The 19,167-nt window shown below is 43.4% G+C and overlaps 1 protein-coding gene across 1 annotated transcript in view; it reads right to left on the bottom strand.

Annotated features, from left to right (window-relative positions):
• LOC309801737 (uncharacterized protein) overlaps positions 1-19,167 on the bottom strand; it is a 99,816-nt gene that overhangs the window by 3,062 nt on the left and 77,587 nt on the right. The window contains 3 exon segments of the mRNA XM_082616629.1: positions 13,566-13,858; positions 13,861-15,012; positions 17,265-17,621. Coding sequence (XP_082472755.1) covers positions 13,566-13,858; positions 13,861-14,509 — 942 coding nt within the window. The 5' untranslated portion in view covers positions 14,510-15,012; positions 17,265-17,621.

The raw sequence follows: 19,167 nt of genomic DNA, 5'->3' as shown, positions 1-19,167 counted from the left end.
CTCCTCTTCCACTGGAGGAAGGAAACCATTTGGTTTATTCATGACTGGAATCATGGTTCCAACCTCTCCCTTCCTAAGAATAAAGAATGCTTCCCTTTGGCATCACTTAAGCCCAATTAATTGATTTGGAAGTAATTCATGTTTGGAAAGATTTTCCAAAATATTTTCTTTCAGCAGACATGCAAAAATAGTCATAGAAATAGTCATGGGGTGGATGCCACCTGCTTATTCAGGGCTACCTAAAACACACCTTGTTGGCCATCCTTCAGTTCTGGCTTTCATTATGCTGACAGACAACTGTAGATCCAGGCATGGGAGAGGCCTGAGGGTCGACCCAGGCCAACCACTGCACCCCCACCCTCAAAGCATGCAGGCCCACTTCCTTGACCATGGTCCTCTGGCCTCAGCTGGAATACTTGAGTAAAGCAGGCTTTCTGGTTGCTGAGGAGGTTTATTACATTTTAAAGTATCAATCCTATAGACAGGAAATTCTGCCTCGCTGCAAATTCCACCCGGCTCTGCCTTGTGCAGTCCTCAAGAAAAGTTAGTTCTTCCCCCATGCCCTCCAGATATTCAGAAATAAGTTGGTTTTGGCAATAAGATGATAGAGAATGAACGTTGCTACTCTTATAGCGTCCCCCAAAAATGTCACATAGTTGAGAGGAACTGTGCATAATTCCTGAATAATTTTGAGATGTCTTTCAGGATATTATGTCCCACCATGAGGGGCTGTGCTGCATTCAGCACTTACCATACCACTGAAATCACCTCTTTTCCCCCATTTTGAGCCCTATTCCACTGAACAATCAGATCTATTCTTAGAAATGAGCTTGTGCTAATGAAAATCTCAGAGTCCTTTTACCAAAACCTTCACTTGCCTTTATCAGAAACATGATGTGAAAGAGTGATCACTCTTCTAAGGGTTGGGAACAGGCCACGTATCAGAAATAGCCACACTGGGTCTAAAGCAGGAAGAGGGGGGAGATTGTCAGTCTCTGTGATGGATAAAGGTCCAGGTCTCCCCACTCCACTTGCCTTGGTGCTCCAGGAATGATCTCCAAAGAACTTGCCATTGCCTATAGAAGGTAATTTGAGTCTCAGTTTCCTTTTGGGGAGCAGTTTTGTCCCTAAAGTCATTTAAAGTTTGGAAAGTGAGTTGTACTCAGTTTAGAAACTGTGTATTGGGACTTCCCTGGTGGTGCAGTGGTTAAGAATCTGCCTGCCAATGCAAGGGACACAGGTTCGAGCCCTGGTCCGGGAAGATCCCACATGCCATGGAGCAACCAAGCCCATGCGCCACAACTACCGAGCCTGTGCTCTAGAGCCCACGAGCCACAACTACTGAGCCGCATGCCACAACTACTGAGCCGCATGCCGCAACTACTAAAGCCCACACACTTAGAGCCTGTGCTCTGCAAGAGAAGCTACTGCAATAAGAAGCCCGCACACTGCAACGAAGAGTAGCCCCAGCTCAGCACAACTAGAGAAAGCCTGCACGCAGCAACAAAGACCCAACACAGCCAAAAATAAATAAATAAAATAAGTAAATTTATTTAAAAAAAAAACAACAACTGTGTATTGTTCTGGGATAATATCCCCAAATCCATTTATACTGAAGACCCTGGAGGAGGTTTTCTTCTTGCTGCCTCCCTCCCCCCTTTCCATGTCCTCCTCTCCTTTCTTTGGTCAATGTATTCCTATGAAGACATCACCCAGAGCCCAGAGACTTCTGGTCAGTCATCCTGTAGCTCACTCAGCCCCCAGGTCCTTTTCCCTCAGCTGCAGCAGCAGCTCCATCATCCCCAGCCTGGACTTTGCAGTGGTTTTGGGAGGAGAATTAGAGTTTGATTTCAGGATGACTACTCACCCGTAGAGTGGTTAGGCTCCTTGAAGCAACATGCTGTGTTCCTTCTGGATCCTCACTCTGCCTCTAGTAAGTTACTGTCAGTTCGGCTTCCTGTCCTCTGTGCATGCTCAATTCCTCATCTGAGTCACTGACAGGAGCACAACACAGGACAGGAATGGATACAGAGCACTGAGGCACTCCATGAAAGACTGTCTCTGTGGAGGGTATTATGCTCAGTGAAATAAGTCAGAAAGAGAAAGATAAATATTGTATGTTATATGCAGAATTTAAAAAATAGAACAAAATAGTAAATACAGCAAAAAAGAAACAGACTCACAGATATAGAGAACAAGATAGAGGTAGGGGACTAAGAGGTACAACTACTATGTATAAAATAAGCTATGAAGATATATTGTACAGTACAGGGAATATGGCCAATATTTTATAATAACTATAAATGGAGTATAACCTTTAAAAATTGTGAATTACTATGTTTTACACCTGAAAATTATATATTATAAATCAACTGTACCTCAATTTAAAAATTCACTAAAAAATCTTTTTTAAAAAGGGCAATTTAAAATCTTTTCCTCAGTTATAATAGTGATTAATATGCATTGTGATGCCATGGGCTGTTTTTGTAGAAAGAAACTATTTGAAAGCATTTTTGGACACTGTTTCATCAGATGTGGTTGCTAAAGATTTTGTTTTGTTCATGTATTCTTTTTACAATAGGAAGTCAAAAAACGTGGGGAATGACTGGAATAAAGGTCTGTGTGAAGGAAATAACTGAGTTATGTTAGTAAACTGTGGGAGAAAGCTTAAATGGGGCAGCCATAAATCAAGGCATTGTTATTAATCTTTTCCCATTCCAGTTATGTAATAAAACTTCACACAGAGACATATACATGCACACACATACATACATCATTCTTAAAAGAGATACCATTTTCAATAAGATAATTTTTTCAGATATTGTAGATGGTACAATTACATTAGTAGGTAACATGGATTCCAAACTTCTATTTTTTCAACTCAAATAGGTTCCAAATATGTAGACTTTATGTAGTTTTCATGTCTACTATAGTTCTTTTGAAAATTAGTGTGTATAGGAAAGCAAAGTTGATTTTTCACAGAAGTTAATAACAGCTGGATTCCAAGTGCTGAAAATAAAAGATTTTATTTTTTTTATACAGCAGGTTCTTATTAGCTATCCATTTTATACATATTAGTGTATATATGTCAATTTCAATCTCCCAATTCATCACACCACCACCACCCCCGCCACTTTCCCCCCTTGGTATCCATACGTTTCTTCTCTACATCTGTGACTCTATTTCTGCCCTGCAAACCAGTTCATCTGTACCATTTTTCTAGATTCCACATATATGCGTTAGTATACGATATTTGTTTTTCTCTTTCTGACTTACTTCACTCTGTATGACAGTCTCTAGATCCATCCATGTCTCTACAAATGATCCAATCCTTTTATTGGCTGTGTAATATTCCACTGTATATATGTACCACTACTTCTTTAACCATTCGTCTGTCCATGGGCACTTAGGTTGCGTCCATGACCTTGTTATTGTAAACAGTGCTGCAATGAACATTGGGGTGCATGTGTCTTTTTGAATTAAGGTTTTCTCTGGGTATATGACCAGTAGTGGGATTGCTGGGTCATATGGTATTTCTATTTTTAGTTTTTTAAGGAACCTCCATACTGTCCTCCATAGTGGCTGTATCAATTTACATCCCCACCAACAGTGCAAGAGGGTTCCCTCTTCTACACACCCTCCCCAGTATTTTTTGTTTGTAGATTTTCTCATGATGCCCATTCTAACTGGTGTGAGGTGATACCTCATTGTAGCTTTAATTTGCATTTCTCTAATGATTAGTGATGCTGAGCAGCTTTTCATGTGCTTCTTGGCCATGTGTATTTCTTCTTTGGAGAAATGTTTATTTAGGTCTTCTCCCATTCTTTGATTGGGTTGTTTGTTTTTTTAATATTGAGCTGCATGAGCTGTTTATATATTTTGGAGATTAATCCATTCTCTGCTGACTCATTTGCAAATATTTTCTCCTATTCTGAGGGGTGTCTTTTTGTCTTGTTTATGGTTTCCTTTGCTGTGCAAAAACTTTTAAGTTTCATTAAGTCTCATTTGTTTATTTTTGTTTTTATTTCCATTACTCTAGGAGGTAGATCAAAAAAGATCTTGCTGTGATTTATGTGAAAGAGTGTTCTTCTTATGTTTTCCTCCAAGAGTTTTATAGTGTCCAGTCTTACATTTAGGTCTCTAATCCATTGAGTTTATTTTTGTGTATGGTGTTAGGGAGTGTTCTAATTTCATTCTTTTACATGTAGCTATCCAGTTTTCTCAGCACCACTTATTGAAGAGACTGTCTTCTCTCCGTTGTATATCCTTGCCTCCTTTGTCATAGGTTAGTTGACCACAGGTGCGTGGGTTTATCTCTGGGCTTTCTATCCTGTTCCATTGATCTATATTTCTGTTTTTGTGCCAGTACCATATTGTCTTGATTACTGTACCTTGGTAGTATAGTCTGAAGTCAGGGAGTCTTATTCCTCCAGATCCGTTTTTTTCCCTCAAGACTGCTTTGGCTATTCGGGGTCTTTTGTGTCTCCAATTGAATTTTAAGGTTTTTGATTCTAGTTCTGTAAAAAGTGTCATTGGTAATTTGATAGGGATTGCATTGAATCTGTAGATTGCTTTGGGTAGTATAGTCATTTTCACAATATTGATTCTTCCAATCCAAGAACATGGTACATTTCTCCATCTGTTGTTATCATCTTTAATTTCTTTCATCAGTGTCTTACAGTTTTCTGCATACAGGTCTTTTGTCTCCCTAGGTAGGTTTACTCCTAGGTATTTTATTCTTTTTGTTGCAATGGTAAATGGGAGTGTTTCCTTAATTTCTCTTTCAGATTTTTCATCATTAGTGTATACAAATGCAAGAGATTTCTGTGCATTAATTTTGTTTTTTTTTCCTGAATTTTTGAGTTTTATTTTTTTATATATCAGGTTCTTATTAGTTATGTGCATTAATTTTGTATCCTGAAACTTTACCAAATTCATTGATTAGCTCTAGTAGTTTTCTGGTGGCATCTTCAGGATTCTCTAGTATAGTATCATGTCATCTGCAAACAGTGACAGCTTTATTTCTTCTTTTCCAATTTGTATTCCTTTTATTTCTTTTTCTTCTCTGATTGCCGTGGCTAAAACTTCCAAAACTATGTTGAATTATAGTGGTGAGAGTGGACAACCTTTTCTTGGTCCTGATCTTAGAGGAAATGGTTTCATTTTTTCACCATTGAGAATGTTTTTGGTTGTGGATTTGTCATTTATGGCCTTTATTATGTTGAGGTAAGTTCCCTCTATGCCTACTTTCTGGAGAGTTTTTATCATAAATGGATGTTGAATATTGTCAGAAGCTTTTTCTGTCTCTATTGAGATGATCATATGGTTTTTCTCCTTCAATTTGTTAATATGGTTTATCACATTGATCTATTTGCATATATTGAAGAATCCTTGCGTCCCTGGATAAATCCCACTTGATCATGGTGTATGATCCTTTTAATGTGTTGTTGGATTCTGTTTGCTAGGGTTTTGTTGAGGATTTTTGCATCAATATTCATAAGTGATACTGGTCTGTAGTTTTCTTTTTTTGTAGTATCTTTGTCTGGTTTTGGTATCAGGGTGATGGTGGCCTCATAGAATGAGTTTGGGAGTGTTCCTTCCTCTGCAATGTTTTAGAAGAGTTTGAGAAGGATGAGTGTTAGCTCTTCTCTAAATGTTTGACAGAATTCACCTGTGAAGCCATCTGGTCTTGGACTTTTGTTTGTTGGAAGATTTTTAATCACAGTTTCAATTTCATTACTTGTGATTTTTCTGTTCATATTTTCTAGATCTTCCTGGTTCAGCCTTGGAACGTTATACCTTTCTAAGAATTTGTCCATTTCTTCCAGGTTGTCCCTTTTATTGGCATAGAGTTGCTTGTAGTAATCTCTTAGGATACTTTGTATTTCTGTGGTGTCTGTTGTAACTTGTCCTTTTTCATTTCTAATTTTATTGATTTGAGTCCTCTCTCTCTTTTTTTTTTTTTTTTTTTTGTGGTACGTGGGCCTCTCACTGTTGTGGCCTCTCCCGTCACGGAGCACAGGCTCTGGACACGCAGGCTCAGCGGCCATGGCTCGCAGGCCTAGCCACTCCACGGCATGTGGGATCTTCCCAGATCAGAGCACGAACCCGTGTCCCCTGCATCGGCAGGCGGACTCTCAACCACTGCACCACCAGGGAAGCCATCCCTCTTTTTCTTGATGAATCTGGCTAATGGTTTATCAATTTTGTTTATCTTCTCAAAGAACCAGCTTTTAGTTTCATTGATCTTTGCTACTGTTTTGTTTCTATTTCATTTATTTCTGCTCTGAATTTTATGATTTCTTTCCTCCTACTAACTTTGGGTTTTGTTTGTTCATCTTTCTCTAGTTCCTTTAGGTGTAAGTTTAGATTGTTTATTTGAGATTTTTCTTGTTTCTTGAGGTAGTCTTGTATTGCTATAAACTTCCCACTTAGAACTGCTTTTGCTGCATCCCATAGGTTTTGGATCGTCGTGTTTTCACTGTCATTTCTCTCTACGTATTTTTTATTTCCTCTTTGATTTCTTCAGTGATCTCTTGGTTATTTAGTAACGTATTGTTTAGCCTCCATGTGTTTGTGTTTTTTAAGTTTTTTTCCCTGTAATTGATTTCTAATCTCATAGCATTGTGGTCAGAAAAGATGCTTGATATGGTTTCAATATTCTTAAATTTACTGAGGCTTGATTTGTGACCCAAGATGTGATCTATCCTGGAGAATGTTCCGTGTGCACTAGAGAAGAAAGTGTAATCTGTGGTTTTTGGATGGAATGTCCTATAAATATCAATTAAATCTATCTGGTCTATTGTGTCATTTAAAGCTTGTGTTTTCTTATTAATTTTCTGTTTGGATGATCTGTCCAGTGGTGTAAGTGAGGTGTTAAAGTCCCCCACTATTATTGTGTTACTGTCGATTTCCTCTTTTATAGCTGTTAGCAGTTGCCTTATGTATTGAGGTGCTCCTATGTTGGGTGCATATACATTTATAATTGTTATATCTTCTTCTTGGATTGATCCCTTGATCATTATGTAGTATCCTTCCTTGTCTCTTGTAACATTCTTTATTTTAAAGTCTATTTTATCTGAGTATTGCTACTTCAGCTTTCTTTTGATTTCCATATGCATGGAGTATCTTTTTCCATCCCCTCACTTTCAGTCTGTATGTGTCTCTAGGTCTGAAGTGGGTCTCTTGTAGACAGCATATATATGGGTCTTGTTTTTGTATCCATTCAGCAAGGCTGTGTATTTTGGTTGGAGCATTTAATCCATTCACATTTAAGGTAATTATCGATATGTATGTTCCTATGACCATTTTCTTAATTGTTATGGGTTTGTTTTTGTAGGTCCTTTTCTTCTCTTGTGTTTCCCACTTAGAGAAGCTCCTTTAGCATTTGTTGTAGAGCTGGTTTTGTGGTGCCTAACTCTCTTAGCTTTTGCTTGTCTGGAAAGCTTTTGATTTCTCCATCGAATCTGAATGAGATCCTTGCCAGGTAGAGTAATCTTGGTTGTATGTTCTTCCCTTTCATCACTTTAAATATATCATGCCATTCCCTTCTGGCTTGTAGAGTTTCTGCTGAGAAATCAGCTGTTAACCTTATGGGAGTTCCCTTGTATGTTATTTGTCGTTTTTACCTTGTTGCTTTCAATAATTTTTGTCTTTAATTTTTGTCAATTTGATTACTGTGTGTCTTGGCATGTTTCTCCTTGGGTTTATCCTGCCTGGGACTCTCTGTATTTCTTGGACTTGGGTGGCTATTTCCTTTCCCACGTTAGGGAAGTTTTCGACTATAATCTCTTCAAATATTTTCTCGGGTCCTCTCTCTCTCTTCTCCTTCTGGGACGCCTATAATGCCAATGTTGTTGCATTTAATGTTGTCCCAGATGTCTCTTAGGCTGTCTCCATTTCTTTTCATTCTTTTTTCTGTTCTGCAGCAGTGAATTCCACCATTCTGTCTTCCAGGTCACTTATCCGTTCTTCTGCTTCAGTTATTCTGCTATTGATTACTTTTAGTGTATTTTTCATTTCAGTTATTGTATTGTTCATCTCTGTTTGTTCTTTAATTCTTCTAGGTGTTTCTTCTTTAATTCTTCTGGTATTTGTTAAACATTTCTTCCATCTTCTCGATCTTTGCCTCCCCATTCATTTCCAAGGTCCTGGATCATCTTCACTATCATTATTCTGAATTCTTTTTCTGGAAGGTTGCCTATCTCCACTTCATTTAGTTGTTTTTCTGGGGTTTTATCTTGTTCCTTCATCTGGTACATAGCCCTCTGCCTTTTCTATCTTTCTGTGAATGTGGTTTTTGTTCCACAGGCTGCAGGTCTGTAGTTCTTCTTGCTTCTGCTCTAAAAGATTTAAAACGTACCTGCAAACATTTTTTTTGGTCAACTTCTATGGCTTTTCTTCCTGTTTCATCTTATAATCATATACTCATTTCTCTTAGGACATAAAAACAATGCTAACTGTATCTATTTACCTAAGATTGTAGTATATTTCTTATTTGTATTGAAATAGCTGTCATAGCATTAATAATAATAAAATGTGACATTTTGGTTAGGCTCAATTTTGTTTGGTGTACTTTAAAAAATACTTGTATATATGCAGAAAACCAAAAACTGAGTTTTTCTATTTTCTTGCTCTTTACTAACATTAAGTAATATAATCCATGTGTTTTATAATCAGTTAAAATATTGTTTTGAGTGTACCATGTATTATAAGTGAGACAGAGGGCAATAAAATAAGGCAGGCATCATGCAAACAGATTGTGTACGGGGGCGCCTCATCCTTTGACCTGATGGGTCATGCTGGAGGTTCTCACCATCCCAGACTTACACAAGTGGACACAGAACAAGGTGCTTAATAACCCATAGACTGTTTTTGGCAGTGATTCATCTGAGGCCTCCTCATTGCCCCAGAGCCGATAAAACATCAGATGCTGATCACCCAGAGTGGGGTGGACGTTTATGAAGCACTAGCTGTGGTTCTTTGCATCCTTCAAAGTCCAGTTCAAATATTCTTTTTTTCTTGTTTTAAACTTGAACAACATAAATTTATTTTCTCTCTGTTTTGGAGGCTGGAATTTTGAGATCAGGGTGCCAACATGTTCAGGTTTTGGTAAGAGCTCTCTTCTTGGCTTGCAGACATCTTCTTGCCATGTCCTCACATGGCAGAAAGAAAGAGAGCTCTCTGTTGCCTCTTCTAAGGACACTAATCTCATGCCAGCTCAAATACTCTTTCTTCCTTGAAGAAAGCATTGTAGTCCAGAAGAACAGGGGTTACAACTGTGGTAGGCAGGATTCTAAGCTGCCCCCAAGTTTTCTCTCCCCCTGGTGTACACACCCTGCATAATCCCCAGGACTGTAAAAATGACGGCTTTTACTCCCATGGTTGGGTTATGCTACATGACATAGTTGGCCTTAACATAGGGAGATTATCCAGGTGGGCCTGACCTAATCATGAATCCTTTAAAAGCAGAGAGTTTTTCTCTAGCTAGTGACAGAAATGGAAGTCAGAGATTCAAAGCACTGAAAGGATTTGATGCACCATTACTGACATAAAGAAGGAAGGAGCCACGTAGCAAGGAAATGGGGACCTCAGTACTGTAGCTGCAAAAAAACTGAATTTTGCAACATAAATGAGCTTGAAAGTGGACTTTTCCTCAGAGCCTCCAGATGAGAACTTACTCCAGCTGACACTTTTGATTTCAGCCATTTGATACCCTAAGAACCGAGTCATGCCATGCTGGATTTCTGACATACAGAACTGTGAGCTATAAATGGGCATTGATTTAAGCTACTAAATTGTGGTGATTTGCTACACATCAATAGACAACTGACACAACCCTGGAGGAACTATCAACCAGTAGGGGAAGGTAGCTGGGGATAAAGTCACCAGCCTCCCATCCTTCACGTAGACAATTCTGAGAGGCATTCTTCATGCTCTTTGGGTCCCTCCAGCAGAACTGATCCCCTATTGCGCACAGCAGCCACCTTAATAATGTACCCTTATATTGGCTTTTCCTTTCACATCTCACTCCTCCTGCTCCCTCATGCCAGCTTCCTGAGATCACCTCCAAAATAAACTGCCTGCTCCCAAGTCCTTGCCTCAGGCTCTGCTTTGGGGGGAACACAACCAAGACAACTGCTACCAGGAGTAGCCCTAGAAAACATGCCCTCACCACTCAGACGGCAACAAGGACCCCATTTCTGTTGGTAAGTGAAGTGGCAATAACCCCTGGCCTGTTGTAGCATCATACTCATTAAGACATTCACCTGCATGGGGCTGAAATGTTTTACAGTCGAAGGGGATGCATGAGTTATTCAGTAGCTCTAGCACTTTGATAATATGAGGGTTTTGTTTGTTTGTTTGTTTGTTTGCGGTACACGAGCCTCTCACTGTTGTGGCCTCTCCCGTTGCGGAGCACAGGCTCCGGACGCGCAGGCTCAGCGGCCATGGCTCATGGGCCTAGCCGCTCCGCAGCATGTGGGATCTTCCCGTACCGGGGCATGAACCCGTGTCCCCTGCATCGGCAGGCGGACTCTCAACCACTGCACCACCAGGGAAGCCCTGAGGTATTTTTAAGGGTGGTAAAATTGACCCTCTTTTGTTAACTACCTTATAAGACTTAAAGAAAGAAAAATAGGCTCAGGTAAGCTAAGTGTAAACACAGAGCGTGCTATGAAAGCCAGAAGGCATCCATGGCAATTTTAAAAGAGATTCTCATCTCCTGCACCCACAAGGCAGATTGTGCTACAAGGCAGGGCCAGGACTTGACTGTAAAAATGGCAGAGCTACAAAGGAGACTGTGCAGCCTTGCCAGGTTTCCAATGCTAAAGTTGGGGACTTGACAGGGAAAGAGTGGGACCCTGCATCCTGGGATCAGGGTATCTGGGTGGATGCTCCTGAGAATCTAGAGACCTCAGATTCCTCTGAACCCTCCAGACCCACAGAATCAGCCCCTGAGTCCCCTCCCTGGTGCTGCCACAGAGCAGCCTCCGCTTGCCTGGAGACCGTGCAGGGATCTCATCTGAGGCAGATACTCTTCTCAAGATAAAGTCTGGACTCCCTTCAGTACAGTTCCTGCTCTGAGAGGAAACAGCGACTCTGCAAAAGGATGCTAGGACCTGGGGAATCAGTGTGGAGGTGGACCTGGAGGGTGCTGGAGTGGAGAGCAGGGTGTGGGCATACCGGCTACATGGGGACAGTGTCTTGATGTGGACATGCTCTCCTTGACTCCGGATTGAAGACTCAGCAAGAATGCCGGAGCTGTCCTAACGTGCAGGACGCTGGGTTCATGAAGCTGGGATGTGACAGTGGTCCACACTAAATGAGGTAAGAAGGCTGGCGCCGCCTTGGCAGAATGTGGAGGAAGAAATGAGAAGGTTCAGGGAGTGTGAATGTTTAAAAGGGCTTCTGAGGGGAGATCAAAGAACCCACCACCCTGGGAAAATACAGAGGCCACCCCCCACTAAGGCAATAAGGCATGCACTGGTGAGGGGAGACCGACATCTTCGAAAAGCTTGGCGTTGGCTGTCCTCCATGCAAGCATTAAGCAGCCACTCTCTCCGAGACCCTAGGACACTGCCTTAGTGTAGGAATCTGTCCCACCCAGAGTACGATCTGCCAACCTCCACACCTCCACACCTCCCTGCCTCTAGGAATCTCTCCTCCTTCATCTCACAGATGATCTTTCCCTTCCACTTCAGGACATCTAAATGAGTTTCTTTAATGGGCTTAGGCTTTTAAGAAAGTGAAGGGAACTGATGAATGTCAGCTCTGGCATTCTGTTTTAGTTCTCTGGACCATCCCCCATATGGTTCCACTGTACTTCCACCTACAAAAACATATCTGAGGCAAGGACCTGGATCTGGTTTAAGGGACAGGAGGGAAGAGAGAGGAAAGAAAGAGAGGAAACAATGTGTTACATGCTCACAAAACTCAAAGGACCAAAATTTGGCAATCGCTGACTTTTAAAAATGTCAAGTGGATTAAAAATCATCACTATAATACAGTAAATCTCACTTCTATTTCAATATGTTCCTTGAGCTTGGGAGAAAATCATGGACATAGAGCTCTGGGAGCGGCACTGACCTCACAGCCCATCTTGCCTGTGCCACAGAAGGCACCACTACTGCTCTCATTAGTTATAGGGTTGAGAACATTTCTGCATTTGCTTTCCCACAGTCTTTCTGGGGTTTCATCTCAGTGTGGGCAGACTCATGAAGCGTGTGCTGGATGTAACTGGCATCCATGAGCCATGTGGGCTGCGTGGACACTAGTGTAGGAGCTGCAGGCCCCCTGTCCTGCGGCACTCTACTTCTGCCGCGGTGGAGTGGCACACTTGCCTCTGACTTCCCTGCAGTGACAACAGAGAGGAGAACATGGTACGTGACAATATTCTTACTGTCCATCAGATCAAAACAAAGCAGCAGCTCAAGATAAGCCTCACTACGTCTAGTGCTAACATACGAGAGGAATGTCTGCCATGGTGCTAATGAGCACTATTGTACGTTGAGGCAGTTGTCATTTTCCAATTTATCAGATGGAGCCAAGGTCTCTGGGATGAGACCAAAGCAGAACAGGGGAAGCAATAGTTCTGAAACGGAGCAGGACCCTATGGTCCTTCCCCCATGTCCTCCACCTGCCTTTTATCTGTAAAAAAAACCTTTAGTCAAAAAATAAATTTAATCAGAGAAATGAAAAAACGCAGAAGCAAAGGACAAAATAATAGTTTAGTCATTAAACAAAGTCAAGGGCCTCTAGTTCCTGCTCAAGAGCTATAGATAATATTCTAAGCCATATCCTGTGAGCTGTTTTGTAGATACTAAAGCCCCCACCAGGTGGAAGAAGTTAACTACATGATGACCAGGCTGTAGCCATGACATAAGCTGCCACAGTTCCCTGAACTGGCCTCAAAAGAAATGGCAAAAAACTGACCCTGGAACTGAAGACTAACTGCACTTAAAACAATCAAGATGACGCTGATCAGACCACCGCATGACCAGTTTCAAGACGACTGTCAGAGCTGACTGTGCTGTTTCAGCATGTAGCCCCTCCCTCTGCCTATAAAAGCTCTTGCCCACTGATTGTCAGTGGGGGGGGAATCAGCCTTTGAACAGGAGTCTGCCACCCACCACCAACCCCAGTTGCCGGCCTCCAAAATAAAGCAATCTTTCCTTTCCACTAACTTTGCCTCTTTATTGGCTTTTGAGCAGCAAGTAGCTGGACCCCACTTTTGGTAACAGTTCTACACAGAGAAAAACAAAATAGTCGAAAGTCTTAGTACCACCAAAATTTCTGTTTGTCTCTTTTGACTATATTTATAACTTTTTTATGGGTATTCATCAAATTCTTGTATCAGAGGATTTCAGACTTAGGCAGCAAAATAAGCTATGATATGATATAGTATGGTTCTGGGTGAAGCCAACAAACTAATCAGCAGCACCAGAAATGAAAAGGCTCTTACCACTGACAACCTAAGGACTTCCCTGGGTTACCATTCCCCCACGAGGACAATGAGGAGTTTGGAGGCCTTGCACTCTGGCAGTCTGAGAAATCTGTGACGGTCACTCAGTTAGGTGTTTCTCATGAACCAGGTCCCTCACAGCAGCCTTCACATCCTTGTTCCTCAGGCTGTAGATGATGGGGGTCACCACCCCATAGAAGAGGGAGGTGAGCTTGTCTGCAAGGTCCTGTTTGTCTGCCCCCAGGGGGTCCTTGGATTTGGGCTTCCCATACACGAAGAGGATGGTCCCATGAAAGATAAGCTCAACTGTGAGGTGGGCAGAGCAGGTGGAGAAGGCCTTTTTCCTCCCCTCTGCTGAGGGGATCCTCAGGATGGTAGCAATGATGAACACATAGAGAAAAAGACGAAGAGAACTGGGATGCCCAGGAAGATCACATTGGCCACAACCATGCTGATCACATTGATGAAGATGTCAGCACAGGCCAACTTCGGGACAGCCAGGATCTCACAGGTGAAGTGGTTGATGACATTGTCCCCACAGAAGGGCAGCCTCACAGCCTGGGATGTCTGAACTACAGAGTTGGTGATACCAGCTGCCCAGGAGCTGGCAGCCATGGGCACGTAGGCAGCCTTGCTCATGACCATGGGGTACCTCGGGGGGTTGCAGATGGCCATATAGCAATCAAACGCCATCATGCCCAGAAGCACACACTCTGTGGCTCCCATGGCAAAGGAGAGAAACATTTGCCCAAAACAAGCTGAGTAAGAGATGGTTTTCCTGGGGGTCAGGAAGCTGTCAAGGATGAGAGGGACTGAGGAGGTTGTGTAGCAGATGTCCAGCAAGGAGAGGTTCCTCAGGAAGAAGTACATGGGCTTGTGTAGGCGGGAGTCAAGGATGGTCACCAGGATGAGGACCCCGTTGCCCAGCAGGGTCACCAGGTACATGAGCAGGATGAGCACAAAGAATGTTTTCTCCAGCCTTGGGTGGGCTGAGAGGCCCAGGAGAATGAACCCCACCAGGGGGGAGGTCTGATTGGACCTGTCCATGGTACCTCCAATCTATCACCTGAAGGAAGTCTCTGAGGTCAATCTCAGCACTCTCTGACTCCAAAAGTGCCTGGGCAGCAGGGCAAAAATTCTTCACTCTGCTGAGCAACTGGAGAATAGCTCTGACAATTCTGTCATGTCTAAGGGGTTCTAGAAAAAATATAGTAGAGATCAGTATTTAACTTGTTTTCAGTAAGAATGAAGAGTTAATATGGATTAACTCATCTGCAGGTGACAATTTTAAAAGCTGGGCAAATGATTTTTTTAAAATAAATTTATTTATTATTTATTTATTTATTTTTTGGGGCTGCCTTGGGTCTTCATTGCTGCACGAAAGCTTCCTCTGGTTGCGGCAAGTGGGGGTTACTCTTTGTTGAGGTGCACGGGCTTCTCACTGCGGTGGCTTCTCTTGTTGCAAAGCATGGGCTCTAGGTGTGCAGGCTTCAGTAGTGGTGGCACATGGGCTCAGCAGTTGAGGCTCGCGGGCGCTAGAGCACAGAAAACTGGGCAAATGATTTAAAACATCTGTGTAAAGCACTGGCGAGGTAAATAAGACAACAAAGAATCATAGGGTCATAATTCTGGGGGAAAAAAGGAATTCAAAGAAGTATATCCAGCATTTGAGGCTATGTTTCAACTAGGGCATTTGCAGCTTCTGGAGGTGGCCACTGAGAGGCCAAGAAGCACTACGCATAGCCTCCTGGAGGTGGGAACAGGTTTTGAAGTGCAAGGCCCACTGTGAAGGGCTCTTAACTAAACCTCCTCCCTTTGGTAGGGAACCCAAAGGGCAGCACCATAGGAATGAGTGAATCAGAAAGAAACATGCATTTACAGGTGCTGTAGCTCAGCTTCAAATCAAGCCCTGAAATTGGATTGAGGTGGTCCCAAATCTTTGATGCTCCCAAATACCTAACAGAAGCAAACATAAATCTACCTTGAGGGAAGGCAATATCACCCAGTCTCTAAATCATGTCTACAAGTAATTTTGCAAATACAACATTCGGCACACATTGAAAAAGAATAAGGCACACAGGAGACAAGACAACATAAATGAAAACCAAGAGGAAAAAAAAGAAAATCAAGCCTCTTCTCTTAGGGGGAGGTGGGAGCCTGCAGTTCCTCTGCCCTGGTGTTGCCTGTTGAGAGAATTAACCCAGACACAGCGCCAAGGTCTTAACCTCCGGTTGATCCTCTTGTACATTTGGGGTACAAGTGAGCCTCTTGTGCACTGTGGCCAAGTTGAAGGAGAGTTTGACTGAATGTCCCTTCTTTTCTTCATTCTCCATCTGCCTCACCAGAGGCACTGGCTTCTTCCTAAGACTGTTCACAGACTGTCCCTGGGTCCTGCTCGGTCAGGCCTTCTTTCTGGGAAGCTTGAATCTCTCCTCAGACTTCTAAGAGCTCCCCAAACTAGGATTTATTCTGGACCAGTGAAAAACTGTAGGTGACACTGAGGATATTGGGCATTTGGTTTTATTTGCTCTGTATCAAAAATATTCATGAACTTCCCAGATCTCCATCTCTTCAAGTGCTCTCAGTCATCCAGCCCCTGCCTCAATTATATGGGGGCACTTCCTGTCTGGGGAGCTCTGAGACACTCCTCTGGCAGTGCTCAGCATTGTAGTTGGGATCAAGTCGTGCCACAATAATTCAATTCAGGTTGACATATTTATTGAGCACCTGTGCTGAGCCAGGCATAATTCTAGGTGCTGGGATCACAGCAAAGACAGTCACAGCCCATAACCTCAAAGAGCTCAAAATCTAGTAGAGGAAATAGTCATGCAAATAGTCACACACACAAGTGATTATATCACCCTCATCCTTATCAACCCAAACGATCGCTCTGATGCTACTGACAACAGGCCTTGGCCTGGGATCTATTTCACAATCTGCTCCCTTTCCAATGTGGAAAGCCCCTTGCTGCATTCCTCACAGTCTTCTGGCCTGCATTTGGCTCCCTGAATGATGTGGGGTGCTGTACTTCCTGGCAAGGCTCACTGCACTTTGAAGTAGTTCCCCTTTGATACTGAGCCAAAGTCTGCTCCTTTGCACCATTAATCCCTCTTCCACATACAGCCCTCCAAGTGTCTAGAAATAACTTGGCTTCAGCATGAAGATAAACAAGGATCCATCTCTCTTTTTCTCCCAGAGCCTTAAAACAGATATATCTCTCATACGGGCAAATGTGCCAGCCAGGAACTGACTACAAAGGCTGGTCAGCACTGAGAACGGCCCCCAGCTTGAGGATGGCGTATGTGCTACACTGCTAGGTGGATGTGTGTGCTGGGGCAGTAAATCAGTCCCAGGCTGGGGTTTCACTCTATGTCAGCCAGCCCTCCAACCTCTCCCCAAAACCTGGATCCTGTGAAGAAGATATTCCCCCCATGTCATCACCACAAGATCCAGAATCGTGGCTCATTATTATCGCTGGACTTTGGATTCTTAACCACAAAACAAGAAACAGCACCACCCCACACACCAGTCTCAATCAAGAAGAGACAACTGTGTAAGAAGAAGGTTAGGACTGCAGGGTCCCAGGCAAGATCTTTCCCCTCAGCACAAAGTGGGGTGAGGGCAGAGGACCTCAGAGACACTTGCAGTTTGATGGGTCTATTTGACTCTGTGAGAATAACATCATATCAGTGAAAGGGCTTCCCACCTCCCCTTCTCAACTCCATTCCATTACAATCAAGTCTGACGGCCGAAATGCAGCCGCACGAATGAAACTTTTGGTGTGATCAAATCCTGTGCTTACCTTTATCAGAGACATGGTGAGCAAGAAGGATCTGCTTCCTAAGAGTTGGGAAGAGGTCACATGTCAGAAATAGCGATACCAGGTGGGAAACATCAGGGTGAGGGTTCGGAATGTGTGACAGGTGAAGGGTCCAGCCAGTCCTCTGCCCTCCACCTGTCTCCTGTGTTCAGGGTGCAATCTCCAAAGGACTGGCCGTTGCCCTTAGAAGATCATTTAAATTCCAGTCTGTGGGGCTTCCCTGGTGGCGCAGTGGTTGAGAGTCTGCCTGCCGATGCAGGATATATGGGTTCGTGCCCCGGTCCAGGAAGATCCCACATACCGCGGAGCAGCTGGGCCTGCGCGTCCGGAGCCTGTACTCTGCAACGGGAGAGGCCACAACAGTGAGAGGCCCGCGTACGGCAAAAAAAAAAAAAAAAAAAAAAAAAAAAAAATTCCAGTCTGTTCTTCGGGACCATTTTAGTCCCTGAAGTCATTTAAAGTTTGGAAAGTGAGTTGACTCAGTTTAGAAACTTTGTATCCTTCTGGGATTACACCTCCAAGATCCAATTGTGTTGAAGGCACTGGAGGAAGTTTACTGCCTGCTTCCTTTCTCCCTCCCTCCTTTTCTCCCTCCCTCCCTTCCTTCTCTCTGAACATCATAATCCCATTAACAGAGTCCAGCAGCCTGCTGGTCAGAACATGACTCACTCAGATGCCAAGTCTTTTCTCCTGTGCTGTAGTCAAGCCTCATTACCCCAAGTCTGTGCTTATGCAGTGGTTTTTAGGGGTCTGAGTGAATATCTTATATTCTCCTGGATTTTCAACTTGTTGGATGAGGGCCCTTGAAGTAACCTGCCGTGTTCTTCCTGAATCCTCACTTGGCATCCATCTAAGTCACTGTCCTTAGAGCGACCTATCATCTGCACATGTGCTCCCAGACCTTACGGTAGTCACGGACAGAATGTGACCCAGAACATGGATGGGTCCAGAAAATGGGTACCCTCCTTTATCCAGCAAACGATTATTAAGTGTGTACTACACAGAAGGCAGAAATGTGCCGAGAACCACGGTCTAGAGACAGGAATGTGAAAAGAAAACTACCAAACAAGGAAGGAAGTGCAGGTCAGGGAGAATGCCCACGCTGATGTGGCAGCCCAGAGGAGGCAGGGGCCAGACCTCCTGGAGGAGGTGACCCAAGGTCTGTGGTGTGCTGGCGCTGGCTCGCAACTGTGCACATCTCTTCCCAACTCCAATTCAGTGACTTTGTTGGTAGCCTGAAATGGGCCATCCTGGGAGTGTTTATATCACAGAAATCATCAAATGCTCCAGATCAGGACTTTTTTTGACTTGGAGATGGCAGTCGTTAAATATTCACCAGCACACCACTGGAATGGAGGAATGTCAATCTGCCCAATGAAGGGGAGTGGGTAATCATCCCAGGCAGAGGGGAATGCATAACCAAAGACACAGAAATGAGAAAGAGCCCCAGGAGTGAGGACTGACCAGCAGTGCAGTGTTGCTGGAGCGCAAAGGGGCTGCTGATGGGGAGGAAGGCAGTGCTGGACCCAAGTTGATCTTTTGGGACATCCTGAGGAGTTAGGACTTTCTGCTGTAGGGGATGAGAAGGCACTTAGAAATTTTAAGTAAAGGTTCGCCATGATGAAATTTGCATCTTAGGTTGATCCTTCTGGGCACAATGTCGAGGCAAGACTGGGGGCAGGAGGACAAGGTCTAAAGAGACAGGGACAGACTTCCGGGGAAGATGGCAGAAGAGTAAGACGCGGAGATCACCTTCCTCCCCACAGATACACCAGAAACACAGCTACACGTGGAACAACTCCTACAGAACACCTACTGTACGCTGGCAGAAGACCTCAGACCTCCCAAAAGGCAAGAAACTCCCCACATACCTGGGTAGGGCAAA

This window comes from Mesoplodon mirus (genome assembly GCF_964341445.2).
Source record: "Mesoplodon mirus genome assembly, chromosome: 1".
In the NCBI taxonomy this organism is placed as follows: domain Eukaryota; kingdom Metazoa; phylum Chordata; class Mammalia; order Artiodactyla; family Ziphiidae; genus Mesoplodon; species Mesoplodon mirus.
The sequence above is the reverse complement of the archived record's forward strand: the minus strand, read 5'-3'. Positions and strand labels throughout refer to the sequence as shown.